General features: G+C 36.0%; 1 protein-coding gene across 1 annotated transcript in view; it reads left to right on the plus strand.

Moving 5' to 3' along the window:
• The first annotated feature begins 1,538 nt into the window (after positions 1-1,538).
• The window catches only part of KBTBD12 (kelch repeat and BTB domain containing 12), a 57,463-nt gene continuing 39,351 nt past the window's right edge, over positions 1,539-19,650 (plus strand). The window contains exons 1-3 of the mRNA XM_044656877.1: positions 1,539-2,620; positions 4,437-4,707; positions 11,167-11,317. Of these exons, the coding sequence (XP_044512812.1) occupies positions 1,539-2,620; positions 4,437-4,707; positions 11,167-11,317 (1,504 nt within the window). The remainder of the gene's footprint in view (positions 2,621-4,436; positions 4,708-11,166; positions 11,318-19,650) is intronic.

Below are 19,650 nucleotides of genomic sequence, written 5' to 3' on the forward strand. Positions count from 1 at the left end.
GGCAAGTCTCAGAGGAGCAGTATAAATAACTATTTATTTTTTGAAATTTATTTATTTATATGTTTGTACATTAAAATACCCAGTTAACTCACCCCTCCTTTCCCTCTCTCCATTAGAGAAGTCATCATTTGATAAAAAGATGAATGTATATATAAAACTACATCTTACTAATCTCTGCAGTGGCAGGAACTGGAAAATATTTCTTTTTTTATCAGGGAGAAAAGAGAATTAGAAGATACATGTAGTTCATATCCTATTTTAAGGTCTATGGTACTATAGGGACAGCTGGGTAGAGCAGTACATAGAGTGCTGGTCCTGGAGTTGGGAAGACCTGAGTTCAAATTTAGGTTCAGATACTTACTATGTGACCCTGGGTAAATCACTTAACCCTGTTTGCCTCAGTTTCTTCATCTGTAAAAGGAGCTGGAGAAGGAAATGGCAAACCACTCCAGTATCTTAGTCAAGAAAACTCTAGATGGCATCATGAAGAGTTGGAAGCAACTGAAAAAAGACTGAATAACAACAAAAATGGTGCAAAAAAAGGGGGGGGGGGAGGTGATAGAAAAAACATCAATACAAATCAGGAGATCTGTGTTCTAATTCTTACCTTGCCACTAGTCATAAGCATTGATTAAGTGGCTACTGTGCACAGGCACAAAGACAGAAAAGGAAATCAATCCCTGACTTTAAGGAGCTTATATTCTTCAGAGGGGAAGGTACAAGATATAAATAGACAAGTAAATACAAAAGACTGAGTAGGGAAAGAACATCAACAATTGGTGAGTATTTTTTAAAAAGGCTTCCTTTCAGAGGTGGTACCTAAAATGAGTTATGAAGTAAACAAGGGATTCAGGAGGGCAGAGACAAGAAGGAAATGCATTCCAGGCATGGGATATTGGCTGTGCCAAAGAGCAGAGATGGGAGTTGGGATGCCCATTATGAGCCCAATTCCCTGGAGACCGTTGTAGTAGTTGAGACTAGAAGTGATGAAAATCTGAACTGGGGTTAAAGCTGTCTAAGTGAAGAAAAGAGAATGAGATATCTGCAGAAGTAAGACTTGTCTACTGATTGGATATGGAAGGGTGAGGGAGTAAGAAAGCTGAGGATGCCACCAAGCTTTTGAACCTGAATGACGTGTGGTGGTGGGTTCAGTTTACTCCTCTGTCCATTGAGATGTCTAAAGTCTCTGGCATTCAGTGAGTCTATACTGAACAAATAGAAAATGACTATTCATGCTTAAGCATCAGAACCCGGAATGAAACCAAACATGACAAATCAAATCAGTTCATTAAGGAATAAAACTATTCCTGATAGGTCAGAACAAATGGCATTTATTTGTAGCATGCCCTCAGAACCCTTTATGATCATTAGATTTGGCATTAAAATTCCATTATAGAAGATTTGTTCTGATAAGAAAATTGTGCTTTTTCCTCTCCTCAGGAACGCTTTGTGGCATCTCTGTTGCCTTTTGAACAATTAAACATGAAAATAGCCCCTCAGAAATCAAACTGAATTAGAAGAAGAATCTCTTTAGAAGTATGGCATGTATCATGGAGAGCAAGATTGTGGGAATAGAAAAACAGCGGCATAGCTTGACTTTACTTAGCAAAATTAAGAACATGAAAGAATTAGCAGAAATGATAGATGTGGTGCTAATAGCAGAAGGGAAGAAATTTCCCTGCCACCGACTGATTTTGGCTGCTTTTAGTCCTTATTTCAAAGCCATGTTCACCTGCGGTCTGCTCGAATGTGTTCAGAAGGAAGTCATACTCTATGATATCACAGCCGAGAGCGTCTCTATAATATTAAACTATATGTACAATGTGGATTTGGACATCAATAATGCCAATGTACAGACTGTAGCTGTTGCTGCCTACTTTATGCAAATGGATGAAGTCTTTAGCATGTGCCAAAAATATATGATGGACCACATGGATGCCTCCAATTGCGTAGGAATCTATTATTTTGCCAAACATATTGGGGCAGAAGATTTGTCTGATCAAGCCAAGAAATATTTATATCAGCACTTTGCTGAGGCAAGCTTACATGAAGAAATTCTGGAAATTGATGTGGATCAACTGATGGGGCTTATTAAATCAGATGATCTTAATATTTCCCGAGAGGAGAGTATTCTGGACTTGGTTTTGAGGTGGGTGAACCATAACCGAGAGTTGCGCCTTGAGTCCCTTGTTGAACTTTTGAAACAAGTAAGACTGGGACTTGTGAATCCTTCATTTTTAAGAGAAGCATTGAAAAGGAACACGGCACTTCTCAGTAACTCAGATTGCATTGATCTCATCCAGGGTGCCTTAGATGCCATCAAGAAATCCAAACAACTTTCTCTAAATCTCCGTTATGGGATGGAGACCACTAGTCTTCTGCTTTGTATTGGCAACAATTCCACAGGGATCCGATCAAGACATGGCAACTATGGAGATGCAAGTTTTTGCTATGCTCCTATAACAGGGAAAACTTACTTCCTCTCCTCTCCAAAGTATGGAGAAGGCTTAGGAACTGTGTGTACTGGGGTCGTTATGGAAAACAATGACATCATCGTGGCAGGGGAAGCCAGTGCTTCCAAACTATCTAGACAAAAGAACAAGAATGTAGAGATCTATAGGTGTGTACCTGAAAGTGAAATGTGGCAATTCGCAAATTTGTTTAAATTGCTATTTCTTATAATAGATAACATTGGCTATACCCAAAATATGGTTCATATTATTTCTTAATTTCTAATCATATGTTATCCTAAGGTTTAACTCATAGCATTGGTCTTTTATAAATTTGAAATTCCTTTTAAAGTAGAACCAACTCTTTCTAAGAGGTACTAGATGGTGTAGTAGATAAGAGTGGCCGGTGGTGTGGAATTAGGAAAACTTGAGTTCAAATCCAGCCTCAAAACTTCCTAATTATGAGATCTTGGACAAGTTACTTAATCTCTGTATGCCTCAGTTTTCTCATTTGTAAAACGTATCCCCATTTTATTTATTTTATTTATAAAAATTGTTCATTCATATCCCATATTATCTCATAATAACAAAATATTAATAACAGTGATAGCATTTATATAGGCTTTAAGGTTCACAAAGTACTTTACCTCCATTAGCTCACTTGCACCTCGCAATAACTCCATGAGAAAAGTTCTACAGATATTACTATTCTCATTTAAAAGATAAGGAAGCTGAGGCTCAGAGAGGTTAACTGATTTGCCCATGATTTCACAGCTAGTCAGTGGCAGGGATTGGATTCAAATCCGATCTAGATTCTAAACCCATCACTCCACCCAGTATGCTCCTGCCATCTTTGAGATGCCTGAGGTCACACAATTAGAAAGAGCAGGGACTAGATTCCAGTGCTAGAGGTTATTATTAAATCAATCAGATGCTCTTTTTTGTTGTTTAAGACACTGGTTGACATTAAGGCATGAGGGATTTAAATTCTTTTTTTTTCTGAGGATAAAATAGAATCAGTATTTATTTGGTTTACAGCCAAACACCATCCCACCCTCACCTTTGCAAGTTACTCTTTTAGAGGGACTGAGGGAAAGTAGGCAAAATCAACCCTTTAGAGGACAACTAGGTAGCTCAGTGGTTTGAGAGCCAGACCCAGAGATGGGAGGTTCTGAATTCAGATCGGCCTCAGAAACTTCCCCACTGTGTCACCTTGGGCAAGTCACTTAATCCCCATTGCCTAGTCTTTACTGTTCTTCTGCCTTGGAACCAATCCGCAGTATTGATTCTAAGACAGAATGTGAAGGTTTACAAAAAATGAGTGCCAGATAAGAATATGGGGGTGGCAAGTATATACAAAAGCTATATTTCCTTTATCTTTTTTAAGAAAGTTCTGAACTGTGATTTTTCTGTATATAACTGCTTGGAAATGATCCTTATTCTGAAATAACTCCCTGAAATCCTAGTTTTTTGATAGGCTTTGATTTTAAGAAATAAACTGAAGCTATTTGATGTTGTGTTTACCCCAGAGTGTCTCTTGTAGAGTTTGCCAAATGAACTGTTGAGGTCTCTCCCCGTTTTCTAACCTCCTTAAAGTTTCTTGTCATTGTTTTCCCCTCAGATTTAGGAAATCAAGTCTCATCTTTAATAATTGATGTTTCCCAACTTGCTGCTTTTCTGCCTCACCTTTTTTTCTCTTATCAGTTCTACACACATTTATTATTGCTAGGTCCAATTACTTGACTTTTATTTTAGGATTTTTCAGATAGCAGTTGGCACACTTTTATGTCTATTCCATTTTCTGCATCAGTCTGTTCAAAAAAAAGTTTGGCAATCTTGAAAAAAATGTTTTCTTCAGGATCAAGAAGCCTATCACATTATTTATGATTTGAAAAGAAACTCAAGTAGCTTTCAGGAGCAAGAAGTTTTGGTCTCTAGAAGGCAAAGCCATCTCTAATCTTGAACTCTCTATCCTTTCCCTTACAGGTACCACAACCGGGGAAACAAATGTTGGGAAAAGTTATGCGCCACTGAATTTCGGGAGCTCTATGCCCTAGGCAGTGTCTATAGGGACCTTTATGTTATAGGAGGACAAATGAAATTGAAAAACCAGTATCTTGTTACCAATTGTGTCGACAAGTATTCAGTGGAACATGACAACTGGAAAAGGGTGGCGCCTCTTCCGTTACAACTAGCATGCCATGCAGTAGTAACAGTGAATAATAAACTTTATGTGATGGGAGGATGGACCCCACAGGTGAAGAAATTTCTTGTGTATCTAACTAGCATGTTTGCATGCAAACTGCCTTCTTGGTTTAGAACACTAACATTTTGTTGAAAACAAAAACACTCTTCCTTCACTAAGTTTATAAAGAAAAAAAAAAAAGAAAGAAAAAACCTTTCCCCATTTTGGAATGTTAAATGTGAAACTTCTAGGTGACTCAGTGGATAGAGAGCCAGGTCTATGGACAGGAGGTCCTGGGTTCAAATTTGACCTCAAATGCCCCCTAGCTTTGTGATTTGGGGCAAATCACTTAAACCCCATTGCCTGGCCCTACTAACCCAGTACTATACAGTATTGATTCTAAGACAGAAGGTAAGGGTTTTTTTTTAACTATAAATATAGGATTTTATTTATATGTATATATTTATATTTAATTTGTAATAATACATTCATATTATGTTTATATCAAAATATTTATATTATAAAAATGTTCATATGTGTAAAATCCTATATTTCATTCCATTTAAGCATTCTTTTTTTTTTTTTTTCAGAATTTGCCTTTCTGTTTTTGCTATGTATCAAAGATACTTGTGTTAAGGGACATGGAACACTGAACCAGGTAGAACTGGGTTCTGATACTGACTCTGATACTAATTGCATCACCTCTTTGATGTGAAAACCCTTCAAATACTTTGATAACCATCATGTCTCCCTTAAGTCTTCTTTTCTCCAAGATAAATATCACCAGATAAACATCATCATTCTATCAGTTTCTGTTCATATGGCAAGACTTCAAGGACTTTCACTATTCTAGGCACCTCCCGTGGATATTCTCTAGTTTATTGATGTCCCTCCTAACACGTAATACTCCAGATGTGATCATCAGGTCAGAGAGCATGGAAGCACTAGCATCTACTCAGTCTTGGACATTGGGACTTTCTAAATACAAAAAAAAAAAAAAATATCACATTGGACTTTTTCTTCTCCTTTTTTTCTCTTTTCTTTTTTTGGGGAGTGGGGGGGTGGCCCCCATTTCACTCTATTGCTTCATATTAAGCTTGCAGTCTACTAAAACCCCCAGATCATTTTCACAAGAAATGTTATCTCGCCACTCCTCTTCCAATGTATGCTTGTAGTGTTTATTTTTCAAAACCAAGTGTAAGATTTTACATTTAATTGTATGTTATTAGAATCTGCCCAATACTCTGGTCTTTTGAGATCTTTTGGAACCCTAACTATTAACCAGTATGTTAGCTATCTCCTCTTCGTTTTGTATCATCTACAAATCTGAGGAGCAGGTTAACTATGTTTTTATCTGAATCACTGATTAAAAATATCAAAACAGCATAAAACCAAGCTCAACTCCCTTTGCAGACACTAGACACCTTCTTCCAAGCTGACATTAAAACTATTAATGACATCCAAGATGACGTTAAATTATTAAACTCTAATTAGGGTCTGACTGTTCAATAAGTCCTAAAAGTACTGTACTAGTATCTAGCCCTCTTCTTTCCATCTTTTCTACAAGAATAGTTTAAGAAACAGTATTAAATGCTTTTCTAAAATCTAAATAAACTCTGTCTCCCACATTCCCCTCATTTAATAGAGATTCCTCTTCCTGTGTTCAAATATGGCCTCAGACACCAGCTGTATGATCCTAAACAAATCACTTCACCCTGTTTGCCTCAATTTCCTTATCTGTCAAATGAGCTGGAGAAGGAAATAGCAAACTAGTCCAATATCTTTGTCTCAGAAAAAAAAAAACACAAAAGGGATCATGAAAAGTCAGACACAACTGAAAATTACTTAACAGCAACAACAAAATGAGCTGACAAAGGAAATGGCAAACCATTCCTTTGCCAAAAAAAAAAAAAAATCCAAATGAGGTCATGAAGAGTCAGACACAACTGAAATGACTAAACAACAACAAAAACCTGTTGAAAAAAGAATGTGGCTTTAGTTTGCTATAACCTATTCTTGATGAAACCATCCTGGTTCATTTGGGTTCATTACTTCCTTGTCTCATTGGTTGCCAATTATCTCTTTAATGATCTGTTATGTTGTTGCATTTTCCCAGGAAACAAAGTCAAATTAATTCCATTTTCTCCCTCCTCTTTTTTTTTTAATAATCAAGAAACCTTGCCTTTCTCCAATCCTCTAGTACCTCTCCCATTTGCCAAGATCACTGAGTATTTCTCAGCAATCATATCTACCACCAGTTCTTTCCATAATCTAAGATACATCTCGTGCTAGTGCCTTGAACTTATCAAAGACAACTTGATTCTCTGATTTTTTGTATACTTACCTTGGGTAACAACTCTCCATTTTGGTTCTACTTCTAGTCTAAATATAATTTTCCTTGGCAAATAAAATTAACAAGATTAAGATTTAGGCATCTGTCTTCTCTTTGTAATGTTACCATCATCCCATCCGTGCTGAGCAGCGTCTTTGATCTCCAAAATAGCTTTTAAAAATTGTTTTTTTTGTCATTTTTAGCTTTCCTCACTAGCCTGAGATCATTCTTAGCTTTAGAATTCCTGGTATTTTTTATAAGACTAGTTAGGACCATGCTATACTTTTTCATTCATCTTCTATTAACTTTCCCTACTACCATCATATATATATTATATATATTCCATATATATATATATATACATATATATATACAAGCTTTATATATATGCTTTTTATATTATATTATATTATAATTTTTGTATATATTTATATTATATATAATTATATTATAATTTATGTGTATATGCTATAAAATTATAAAATAAAAATTTATATATATAAGATATAGATATAGATATATGTTTTTTTCCCCATCTAAGTTGGTCAGGGAGTTTTCTAAATATCCATATTAGTCTCTTAGACCAATTCCTTCCCACTGAAGTTGTTTCTCTTTTTCATCTTTAGAATTCCATTCTTCAGAGTTTCTCATCTCTCCTTGACTAATTTCTATATATTATTATTTATATTATACATATATTATAATATGTATATTATTATTATCTATCCTTCTAGAGGCTTTGAAACCTGCTCTCCCAAAATCTCAGGTTAATGTCAGATTGTACCCAGCCCTCATTCTCCTTCTGTATGAAAAATTCAAAGATGAAATAGTCACTTCTCCCCACTCTTTCCAACATTTCCATCTCCAGCAGCCAATTTTTCTGCATTGAGAATACTCAGAGCCTTCCTTATTGGTTCCTATACTTTTTTTAAACTCTTACCTTCTGTCTCAGAATCAATACCAAGTATCTATTCTAAGGCTGAAAAGGAGTAAGAGCGAGACAATTGCAGTTAAGTGATTTGCCCAGGGACACATAGCTAGGACATATTTAAGGTCAAATTTGAACTCAGATCCTCCTGACTCCAGGCCTGGCAGTCTATCCATCTGTGCTATCTAACTGACTCTGGTTCCAGCACCTTTCGAAGGAAGAAACTGTCACTGATAAAATTCAGGAAATAATGGTTGGTGAGTGAGCCTTTGGCAGAAAGAGCTCCCACAGATTCCAGATCTAGCATTACATTTTACCTCTGTGCCAGGCTCGTGATCTGTCTCCTGAACTCTTCATCTATTTCTTCTTTCTGTCCTGGCGGTCTTTAGTATACGACAATGAAAATATCACTTCTGTTTCTCCTCCATTGGTCTTCACCCATTGCTTTCTACCACTAATGGTCTCTTCCTACCTTTCCCTACATTGTTTACTGAGTTTTCTTTTTCTTTTTAAAAGCAATCTATTCTACCTTTCCTCCTCGATCATTTGACTGTCCTTTTTAAATAAGATATATTAAGTAAAGGGACTTACCTACAGTCAACTGGCCTTAGTGACAGAATTGAGACTAGAAATCCCAATTCAGTGCTTTTTTCATTATACCATGCTGCCTCTCCCTTTGGTTATCTATATAGGACTCACCCCAATATTCAAGGCTTTCTTCTGTAGACAGTAGGATATACTTCATGCCTTTCTTTCCTTCCTTTCATGGGAAAGAGGACTACTGGCTCATCCTCTTCTAGTCAATATGTTACATGTCAACAAGGACTTAATACAAATGTGCCTAATGTCATATCTAGGAAAGATTTGTTTAAAGTCAGATTTTCTAAACTGCTGGCCTAGATTTAATGGAAGCATGCACAAGAAGCAGCAAAGATAATTTCTTTGTCTTAATATTTTGTTACCTAAAAAGCTTGAACAACCTTTTATATTGATTTAGTCAAAAAAATTCAATTTGACCACCTAACAGTAATGTGAATGATAAAATCCTAATCTTATCATATTTTTAAGTTATACTTTGAATTGAAAAGTGCTATATTCTTCATAGGGCAGCAGCTAGGAAACCTAGTAGATAGAGTGTTCAGCCTGAAGCCAGGAAGACCTGAGTTCAAATCTAGCCTCAGACACATCCTAGCTATTTGACCCTGGCCAAATCACTTAACTTTGCCTCACTTTCTTCATCTCTAAAATGAACTGGAGAAGAAAATGGCAAACCTTTCCAGTATCTTTGCAAGAAAACCCCAAATTGGGGTCACAAAGAGTCAGACATGATGGAAAAACAACTGAACAACAATCTTCCTGGTAGTTCAATGTCAAGACATCTGAAGTTGATTATAACTAAAAATATGAATTAATCATGTACCTAAAACAGCATTTGCATATCAAGATTTCCATGACAAAGCCTCAGGAAAACAATTCAGGAGCTCTTTTGCTAACATGGAGATCAGATGCTTAAATAAAGAGGGAAATTTAGAATAAAAATAAATTTAACATATTGGTTTACTTAGAATCTTTGGCTTTAAAAAGCAGAAATGTAGAGCTTTATTATGCAACAGTTTGTTATTAAATTAGGCACCTACTTCTTAATCCCCTCAAGTTTGATAGCATTTTAAAAGAGATTATAAATATCTTCTACCTTAAACAAATCAAGTTTATCAAAAATCAGATTTATAGTAATTGGAGGTGATTTTCACTTCAAAAGAGGACACTTTATCAAAGGATTTGCCACAATGTCATTTGACATAATAATCTCCATTTGGTGTATTTTAGATATTTATTTGATTTACAAAAGTTAAATTTATGGGCAATTCTCCCTAGAATGCCCTATCTCTATATACAAGAAAAAAAAATATTTGGTTAAGAAATCATTCAACTGAATGCCCTGCCAAGTGTCTAAAATATAACGGAGCCTTAATGGAGTCTCTGTAGAAATAGCTATCCAGCTAGCAATTTCTGTCCTTAATAAAAGTATATGTGCATGAATAATTATAAATTATTTAGACATGTAATCCATGTATTCCTGGGAGTTGATTCATGAGTGAACTTGTGATTTGAAATACTAATAAACAGAGATAGAGATAGAGACTCTATTTCTCTTTCTTGTAAAATTTATAAAAACTTGTATGCAAAGCTAGACAGAAAAGAAACAGTTTCTGCCTTTGGGAATTTATTTGTTTGACATTCATTCAACAAATACTTATTCTTCTCATGTATTCTCTTGTTCACTTCTATAACAGCTAAGATATTTGTTACTGGATACAAGTATTCTCTGTTCCATACAATAGTGGATGGTAGATTGTAGTCCCTTTCTTCATATGCATTTGTGGCCTTTATATGTTATCATCAGTTTAAACTGGAGCCCTAAGAACTTTACTGCACTTCCCTTTGCCCTCTGAATTCCAAATGGGACCCCAAGACTGAAGAATGATGACCAAAGTCACTAAAGCGAGCCCTTTACTGCATGGCAATTCCTTGACGAGTCCTCAAATCAAAAAATCCCAACTCTTTACTTTTTTGGAGTCCACAGTATTTGTGGCACAGAATTCCACAACAAAGAGCACAATTTCTTTCCTTAAGGAATATCAAACCAATAGATCCAAAGTAGAAGTTTCTAGTCTGGAGAACTATAAAACTCTTTTGTCTAATAAATTATCTTCCCCCCAAAATAAAATAAGTGGCCTTATGGTTGTGAGAAATTATAATCTGAAAATGTTTAGTAAATTATTAAAACAATATTTTTGTTTTAATCCATTTTGGTCAAATACATTCTTTCTATAAAGAAGAAATGCTTTGCTAAATGGGAAGTTAGCCTTTCAGGGTCCTTCTTCTTCAAGGACACTACTATATAGTTCAACAAAATAGAAACGTACTAAAAAAAAAAAATGGGCTAAAATAGTTTGGCTTCATTTTTAAGACTCAGTTGCTGCTCCATAATAAAAGAAAAAAAAGAAGCTGGTTTGTGACAGTGCAATAATCACAGCTTGTTTGTTTTAACCCAGCACCTCAGCCCCACTGGGCTAAGATATAAATTCATCTGATCTTGACAGTGCACTTATAACCACAAGTCATGGAGAGTTGGTGAATTCTAGTGAGTCTGAATCACTTCACTTGATGCTATTTATCTACTTGGCTGTCTGGCCTGATTAATTGCATTCGCTTACTCACATACATCTCTAAATGGTATGTTGTTATATAGCTGTCATATTTCATACAGATGGATCTCCCTGATGATGAGCCTGATCGATTAAGCAACCGACTGTTGCAGTATGACCCTGGCCAAGATCAATGGAGAGAGCGGGCACCAATGAAGTACTCTAAATACCGATTCAGTACTGCTGTAGTCAACAGTGAGATTTATGTTTTGGGTAAGGAGAAAAAGATTTTTTAACTGATAATATAACCGCTTTTTCTTTTCTCCAGCCTTTTGCCTCAGTAAAATGAAAAACTCTCCTTTCTTTTTGGATCATTAACAAGGACAAGTGGAATTTGTTGTGGTGGTTATTCTCTTGCTTTCTAGAACTTAGGTAGGTGACTTTAAATCACTCCTATTTATATGGCATATGATGCTGTTTTAAGGTTTTTCAAAACTCTTTAAAGGTATTTTCTTATTTGATAAAAGTCCATTGTCCTGATAAAGGTGATTTTTGCTAATAGTGGTCTTAAGTGCCCTAGGAGAGAGACAGACAGACAGAGACAGAGACAGAGACAGAGACAGAGGGGTGTTAAAAAGAAATGAGTGGATATAATATATATCTGTATCTCTCCTGGATCTTCTGAGAATTGGTGGTATATACGGACCTCAGAGATAGTATGGATGGAGGAGGGATTGTATGCCCAGGCCTAAACTGGTTATAGTTGGTGAGGGAGAAAGCACACTCTCCTCTTACAATTGTTGTTGGCATAATCTATGCCTCTCCTCCCTGAAAGGCTTGATTGACTAAGCCTGTCAGTTGTTCCCTTCTAACATCTTTGCCCAGGCAGGGAACCCCTGAGAGGTTGTGTGAAAGGTTAGTCTCTCTAGGTCCCAACCTGAGGTGGGATTAGTTGCTGATAAGGGCTATTGATTGGCTATTGGAAATGGTATAATCTGACTGCATATTGATCTCCCCTTCCCAAAGGCTTTGGTATAATAACCACTCAGGAAAGGTACTTATTGTAAAACACTATATTGAATCTATTGATGGGGTAAGGAAAACAAGGTAATAGGATTGAGGATTTAGGAACCCTTGATTGGCTATTAATCTAAATTGTTGACCAAGGTCTGGAGATTGCTAGGCTTGTAGACACTGGAGGTTCTTCACCCTCTCACTAACTCTGACCTGACTTGGCCACAGCCAAGCCAGAGATTAGGGAAGGCTAATTGATGATGTTGATAGATGAATCAGTAAACTCTCTCAGCTCTAATAACAATGGTGTTGATTGATCTCTAGCTCTCTCAGTAGGATAACAGGTCACAGGTTTCGGGCCTACCCCTTTCACCCTTCACCTCCCACCTTCCCAAGTCCCTGCTCCAAAATGAGCCCACTTGCCTTGTCACTTGGGGTATTTAGGGCTGGGGCCAACTGCTTTTTGCCCTTGGATCACGGCACCTGGGAACATTCCAAGGTTCTCAACTGCCGGACCTGTCATTCAAAGTGGCATCCATCTTGTCCCAGATAATGATTTTAACTGGGGCAAATAGAGATCCATGCCTAGCAATCCTAAAAAGCGAAGTGCTTTAAACTAGCAATGTGTCTTTGTCTAGACTTCTTGTCAGTGAAGAATGACCCCATCAGCTCTTTCATAATTATCTATGCTAATAAAAGAGATCAATACCATAAACTCAACCCAGAAGCACAGAATGCCAGAGCTAGTAGGGATAGAATTTCAGAGTTTCAGCTTTAGATGGGATCTCAATAGCCATTTAGACCAAAGGTTCCTAACCTACGGTCTCCAAGGACCTCAGCGATCCATGGATAGATTTCAGGATATACATGAACTTGGATAGGAAGTAAACTACATTTTTATTTTCCTTACCATTTAACTGAAATATTAGCATTTCCTTCAATTATTTAAAAACATACTGAGAAAGGATCCAAATGCTTTGCCACACTGCTAAAGGAGTCCATGGTTCAAAAAGGACAAAAATGGTTAAGTACTCTAATCTAGACCAAGTTCATACCTCAAAGGAATTCCCATTAGAACATACCCAACACATAATCCTCAAAACACTGCTTCAAGATCTCCAAGGAGAGTATAATACAAAGATCTCTAATACCTCCTGAGGCAGCCCATTCTACCTTTAGGCAACTCTCATTGTTAGAATGTGTTTTGTAGACATCAGTCCTAAATTTGTCTCTTTGCAATTTCCACTCATTGCTCCTGATCCTGACCACTAGGTCCAAACGTAACAAGGCTAATCTCACTTCCACATGATAACCCTTCAAAGCACTTGAAAACAGCTCTCAAGTTCCCCTTGAGTTTTTCCTTCTCCAGATTAAATAGCTCAATTCCTTCAGCTGGTCCCCTTGAAATGGAGACTTAAGGTCTTTCACTATTCTTGATTGTCTTCCTTGGGGCACTCCACAGATGATCAATGCAGCCCACCTATGCTACAGCCATCGAAACCCCTAGAACTTTTCTAAACTGCCATCTAAACATGTTCCTTGGTCTTGTACTTACAAAATTAAGGTTTTGAACCCAAGAGTAAGACTTTACTTAAAGTTTCAGTTTTATCCATTTCAGTCCAAAGTTCTATCCTTTCGAGATTTATTCAGATCCTAACTGATGCCTAGTGTAATAGCTATCCCTCCTAGCTTTGAGCCACTTACAAATTGGATAAAAGCACGATCTATGTCATTATCTGAGTCACTGACAAAAATGTGGAAGGCCAAGTACAGTGTCTTGGGGCACTCCATTAGACCTTCTTCCAAATTGGCATCAAACTTGTTGGATCTGCCAGTTCAGCCCTTTCTAAACACAATGTACTTTTGTGTGACCCACATCTATTTCACCAGAATAGTTTAAGAAATATTATCAGAAGCTTTGCTTCAAGGTAAACCACATCTGCAGCATTCCTCTGATCTAACAGCCTAGTAATCTTGTTTTTTTTTTAATGAGATTAGTCTGGCATGACCTGTTCTTGGTGAAACTGCACTGGCTCATTATGACCACTACTTCCTTTTTCTAAATTAAATTTTATATTTTTCATGAAGCCTGTGCTCCCTCTTCCCACCCCCTCCCCACATTAAGAAAGCAAGAAAAACAAAACCTCTATTACAAAACACACGTGGTCAAAAAAAAAATCCTGCATTGAACATGTCCAAATATACATATTACATATGTGTGTATGATATAAATAATATATGTGCATATAATATATGTACAAACATATACACTATATATATATGCACTCTGAAACTATTGCCCCTCCAATAAGAAAGCTTACTACTTCTTTCTCTAAATATTCACTAATCATTTCTTTAATGGTCTAGTCTAGAATTATCCCTGGAATCCAAACCATATTCAGTGGCCTATAGTCTAAAGACCATTTTCTTCCTCTCTCTTTAAAAAAAAAATCAGGTCATTTTGCCCTTCACCAGTCCTATAAGGACTTTATCTATTCTCTACCACCTTTCAAGTCTCACTTACAGTGAGTCAGTCATATCCTCCAGTTCTTTCAGGACTGAATTCTTCTCAGTCCTTTCTTAACCACCTCTTTACTTATCTTGGGTATGATAATAATAATGACTAACATTTATATAGCACTTTCTGTGTGCCAGACACTGTGCTAAACACTTTACAGTTATCTCATTTGATTCTCACAACACTTGTGGGAAGCAGATGCTATTATTATTCCCATTTTACGGATGAGGAAAATGAGGCAAACAGAGGCTAAGTGACTTTCCCAGGGTCCTATAACTAGTACGTGACTGAAGCTAAATCCAAATTCAAATTTTCTTGATTGCAAACCCAGTGCTGTTCCATCTAGCAGCCTCCCATCACTCATTTTTATTCTGTCCTGTTCATTGTAAATGTCTTTCTCTTTAGCTGAGAAACTAAAAACTAGAGAAATTTTTCTGCTTTTCTCTCATATCAGCTTTCATGGTCTCATCTACCCCAGCAGTGATCTTACTGAATCTTCTTTAATCTTCCTCTTTCTCCAAGTATTTCTCAAAAACCATCTTTTTGATATCCTTTACTTTTCTCAGCTACGATGAGTCCAAACTCTATTATTCCAGACATAGATAGACAGACAGACATCTTTATGTAGACATAGATCTCTATTAATTTACATATGTATACACACATAGATATAGCTATAGATATAGATATAGATAGATATATACCATGCTCTTACATTCATCTTCCATGACCTGATCTTGCCTCAACTTCTGCACATTTTTTAGGAACCTAAGTTGGTCGATGAGTATCCACATTGATCTTTTCAGACAATTTTTATTTTCCTCTTCATTAAAATTGTCTCTGTAATTTCATTATTGACAGTTTTCCACCTCTCCTTGACTACTTCTATAGAATTTTCATACACAGTATCCTACCAATATTTCCTCTGAACACTTGAAATCTGCTTTCCCAAAATCTCAGGTATGTATCAAACTGTGTACATCTTTTCACTCCTCTATCACAAACTCTAGAAAGGGAACATTCGCTTTTCCCTGAGTTTCCCATGATTTCCCTCACAGCAAATAATTCCTTCTTCATGTGGATCAGTTCCAATATAGTGTCCCCTTGGTTTCTCCACCTTTGGAGCCATAGAGATCATCTAAAAGCACACTCCAAAAAAGTATCCAAGACATATACTAAAATACTGTGCGTACCCAACATTCAATCATCTAGCCTTAGAACTCACCCCCTCAAGCAATCTATTCCATTTTGGGGTGACTTTTGTCAATAGGAAATTTTCTTGACACTAAGCCTATATTTACTTCTTTGTACCATCTACCCATTGGTACTAGTTTTGTCCTCAAGAGTCAAGAAAGCAAGTCCTACTCTTTTTTCTACATGCAAGCCTTTTAAATACTTGAATATAGCTAGCTATCACATCACTCCCTGGTTTTATATTCTCTAAGGGGTTCAACTGTGATGCAGAGCCTCCATAAAGAGAAGAAGAGCATTCAGGAATAAGAATATGGTTCCATTATAGTCTACCCAGTGGTACCACCTATAGAATGATGTGTTCAGTTCTGTCACTTCAATTTAGGAAGGACATTCAAAGATTGGACAATGCCCAAGGGAGGACAGACAGAATGGGGCAGGGCCTTGATTCTCTGCCATGCAAAAATTAGTTGAAAGAACTGGGGATGTTTAATATGGAGAAGAGGAGTGACCTTTTCCATTCCTTTTTCCTTTTCTTTTCATTATCATGGACTGTTTTCACATTGGAATGAAGAGGTAGAGGAACTTAAATGTTAAAAGATATTTTATGATACTTAATGTTTTTTGAAAGCACAGCACAAATATGTTCCTACATAACTCATGGCAACCTTTGTCATCAACCTTGCATGGAATTAAAAAATTAAAATTATTAATGAGATCAATACTCTTCACCTTGAAACGGTGTGTTATGGTCTCCAATGAAGCAGCAATAGGAATAAGTGAATGAAGACTGATTTCTCAAAGAAGACTGACCCAATGAACCTTATTAAGAGTCTGAGGGAACCATAAGACCAGGTTGGGGGATAAATGATGAGATCTTGGCAGAACAAGAACTTCCCAACGATCCCATTCAACTCTAATGGATACAGAGAGATTAAAATAATCATTCCCTAGGTAAGGAGACATTTTGTGTACCCTTTTCATTGCCTTAATTTCCATATTATTATAACACATCTCTCAACTTTGATTTGCATAAATGACAAATGTATATGTTGTAATCTATGTATGCCAGTGACCCAAGTCATGTCTTTAATTGGTTCAATACATTAAGGTTTGATGAGCTATGCACCCAAGACTGTGCTAAGTGCAGTGGGATGATAAAAGCCCTTTCTCTCAAAATGCTTAAAATACTGTTGGAGAGACTAGACTCCCCTACTTGAAAGAGAAGAGAGTGAGATAATATATAATAAAGTAAAAAACTGAATATGATCAATTGCCAAAAGGTATTGTACAACAATGTAATAAGGGCTATAGGAGGTTATATCAGAAAAGGAAAGGATCTGAAATGGTCCTTTAAGACTGTGAGACTTTAAAGAAATAGGACCAGGGAACAGCTTGAGAAAAGTTGTAATGACAGAAATAAGCATGGCTTATGAAGGAAATATAACTTGATAGCAATAGCCAGCTTACATGGTAGAGTGCCCTATGAGAAACAACTGATTTAACCACACATTCATCAAGAAAAGAGGTAAATCCTAAATGTCTGTGAAGGTCTAGAAATGGACATCAACTATTTAGATAGTTGTGTGTTTGCTTTTTTAACCTTGGATCATTTTTTAGGACAGCTAGGTGGTGCTGTGGACAGAGCTCCCAGGCTGGAGAAGACTCATATTCCTGAGTTCAATTCTATGTGACTCTGGGCAGGCCCCCTTAATCCTGTTTGCCTTAGTTTCTCATCTGTAAAATGAGCTGGAGAAGAAAATGGCAAATCTCTCCAGTATCTTTGACAAGAAAAACCCAAATAAGGTCATGGAGATTCAGACATGGCTGAAAAATAACTAAACAACAACATTTCTAGGACATAGTGTTGAACATTGGAAAGTACACTAGATTTAGACTCAGAAAACTTGATTCTCATTTGACAAGGTAGACCAAAACCTTGATACTTTCTCTTTTCTGGGTGCTTGTGACACTGCTCTCTCTGGATTTTCCACCTACTTAACTAACCACCCCTTCTAAGTCTCCTTGCCCAGTTCATCATCTGTATCATGCCCACTAAGTGTGGGCATCACTCAAGGCTCTGTCCCACTTCTTGTCTCTCTGTAAACTCGACTTACTTCAGATTAATTATCTTTTCTGGAGATCTGATTCCTAAATCTAAATATCCAGCTCTAATCACCCTCCTGATTTTCAGTCACTTACCTCCAGTTGCCTATTGGATAATTCAACCTGAGTATCCAGTAGGCATCTCAAACTCCACATGTCTAAAACCAAACATTATTTTTCTTCATCAAACCCACCCCTCTAGTGAACCACCCTATTTCTGCCTATCATCAGTGACTATCCTTCCAGTAATTCTGATTTGGAACTCTTCACTTTTCCTCTCCTGATATAGCCAATCAGTTGTCAAATGGTGTTATTTTCACTTCCACCACATCCCTTGCACCCTTCCTCTTCTGCGTACTCATATTGGCGTTACCCTAGTTAAGGTACTCATCATCTTTCTCTTGGGCAATAACCTCCTAGTTGGTATATCCCCTCTCCAACCCTTCCTATTACACAGTTATCCAAGTGATTTTCCTTAAAAAGTCCATTTGTTTGACTTTCCTACTCAATAAACTCCAAAACTTCCCGTTACCTCTAGAACCAAATTTATAAGCTCCTTTGTTTGGTTTTAAAGGCTTTCACAAACCTTTCCTGTGTCCCCTAACCCTTACTGCTTTTATTGTTCTGTCCTACTCTTCATGACCCTGTGGACCACAGAATACCAATACTGTCTGTGGTGTTTTCTTGTTAAAGAGACTTGAGTTGTTTGCCACTTCCTTCTCCAGTGGATTAAGTTACTTGCCCAGGATCACAAAGCTAGTAAATGTCAGAGGCCAAATTTGAACTCAGGTCTTCCTGACTCCAGGCCTGGGTCTCTATCCACTGTACCACCTAGCTGCCCTCTGCTATCCCCCCAATGCTATAACCCCCTTAAAATTCTATATTAAATGTATAACTATATTTTGTAAATATTTTGTAAATTTTTATTATACATATTTATTTTATTTTTAAATTTATTTAAGTTTATTTTTAATTTATTTAAATATAAATTTATTTCAATTTATTTAATTAAATTTATTTTCAATTTATTTAAATTTAAATTTATTTAATTGAATTTATTTCAAATTTATTTAAATTTAAATTTATTTAATTGAATTTATTTCAAATTTATTTAAATTTAAATTTATTTAATTGAATTTATTTCAAATTTATTTAAATTTAAATTTATTTAATTGAATTTATTTCAAATTTATTTAAATTTAAATTTATTTAATTGAATTTATTTCAAATTTATTTAAATTTAAATTTATTTAATTGAATTTATTTCAAATTTATTTAAATTTAAATTTATTTAATTGAATTTATTTCAAATTTATTTAATTAAATGTATTTCAAATTTATTTAAATGTAAATTTATTTAATTAAATTGTTTGAAATTTATTTAAATGTAATTTTATTTCATTAAATTTATTTAAGATTTATTTAAATTTAAATTTATTTTATCTACCCTGATCAAATGTAAACTCTTTGAAGAAAGAGCTGTTTTATGATTGTACTGATAGTCTTAGCACCTCTTAGCACCTACAGTAGCATAGTGCTAGCATATACAGTACCAAGTGATTAATACATGCTTGTCATTGACCTAGATGTAAACACCACTTCCTATCTGTGTGACTTTGGACAAATCACTTGCTTTTCGGCACCTCTGCCACTCATCTATAAAATGTATGGGTTGGATGAGATGGCCTACAAGGTTTCTTCCAGCTCTAAATCAATGATTCTATAAAATTAGGATTTAACAGTCTGAAAACTTAGACTCTCACAGCTACTAAACAAC

This window comes from Gracilinanus agilis, chromosome 1 (genome assembly GCF_016433145.1).
Source record: "Gracilinanus agilis isolate LMUSP501 chromosome 1, AgileGrace, whole genome shotgun sequence".
Classification (NCBI taxonomy): Eukaryota; Metazoa; Chordata; class Mammalia; order Didelphimorphia; family Didelphidae; genus Gracilinanus; species Gracilinanus agilis.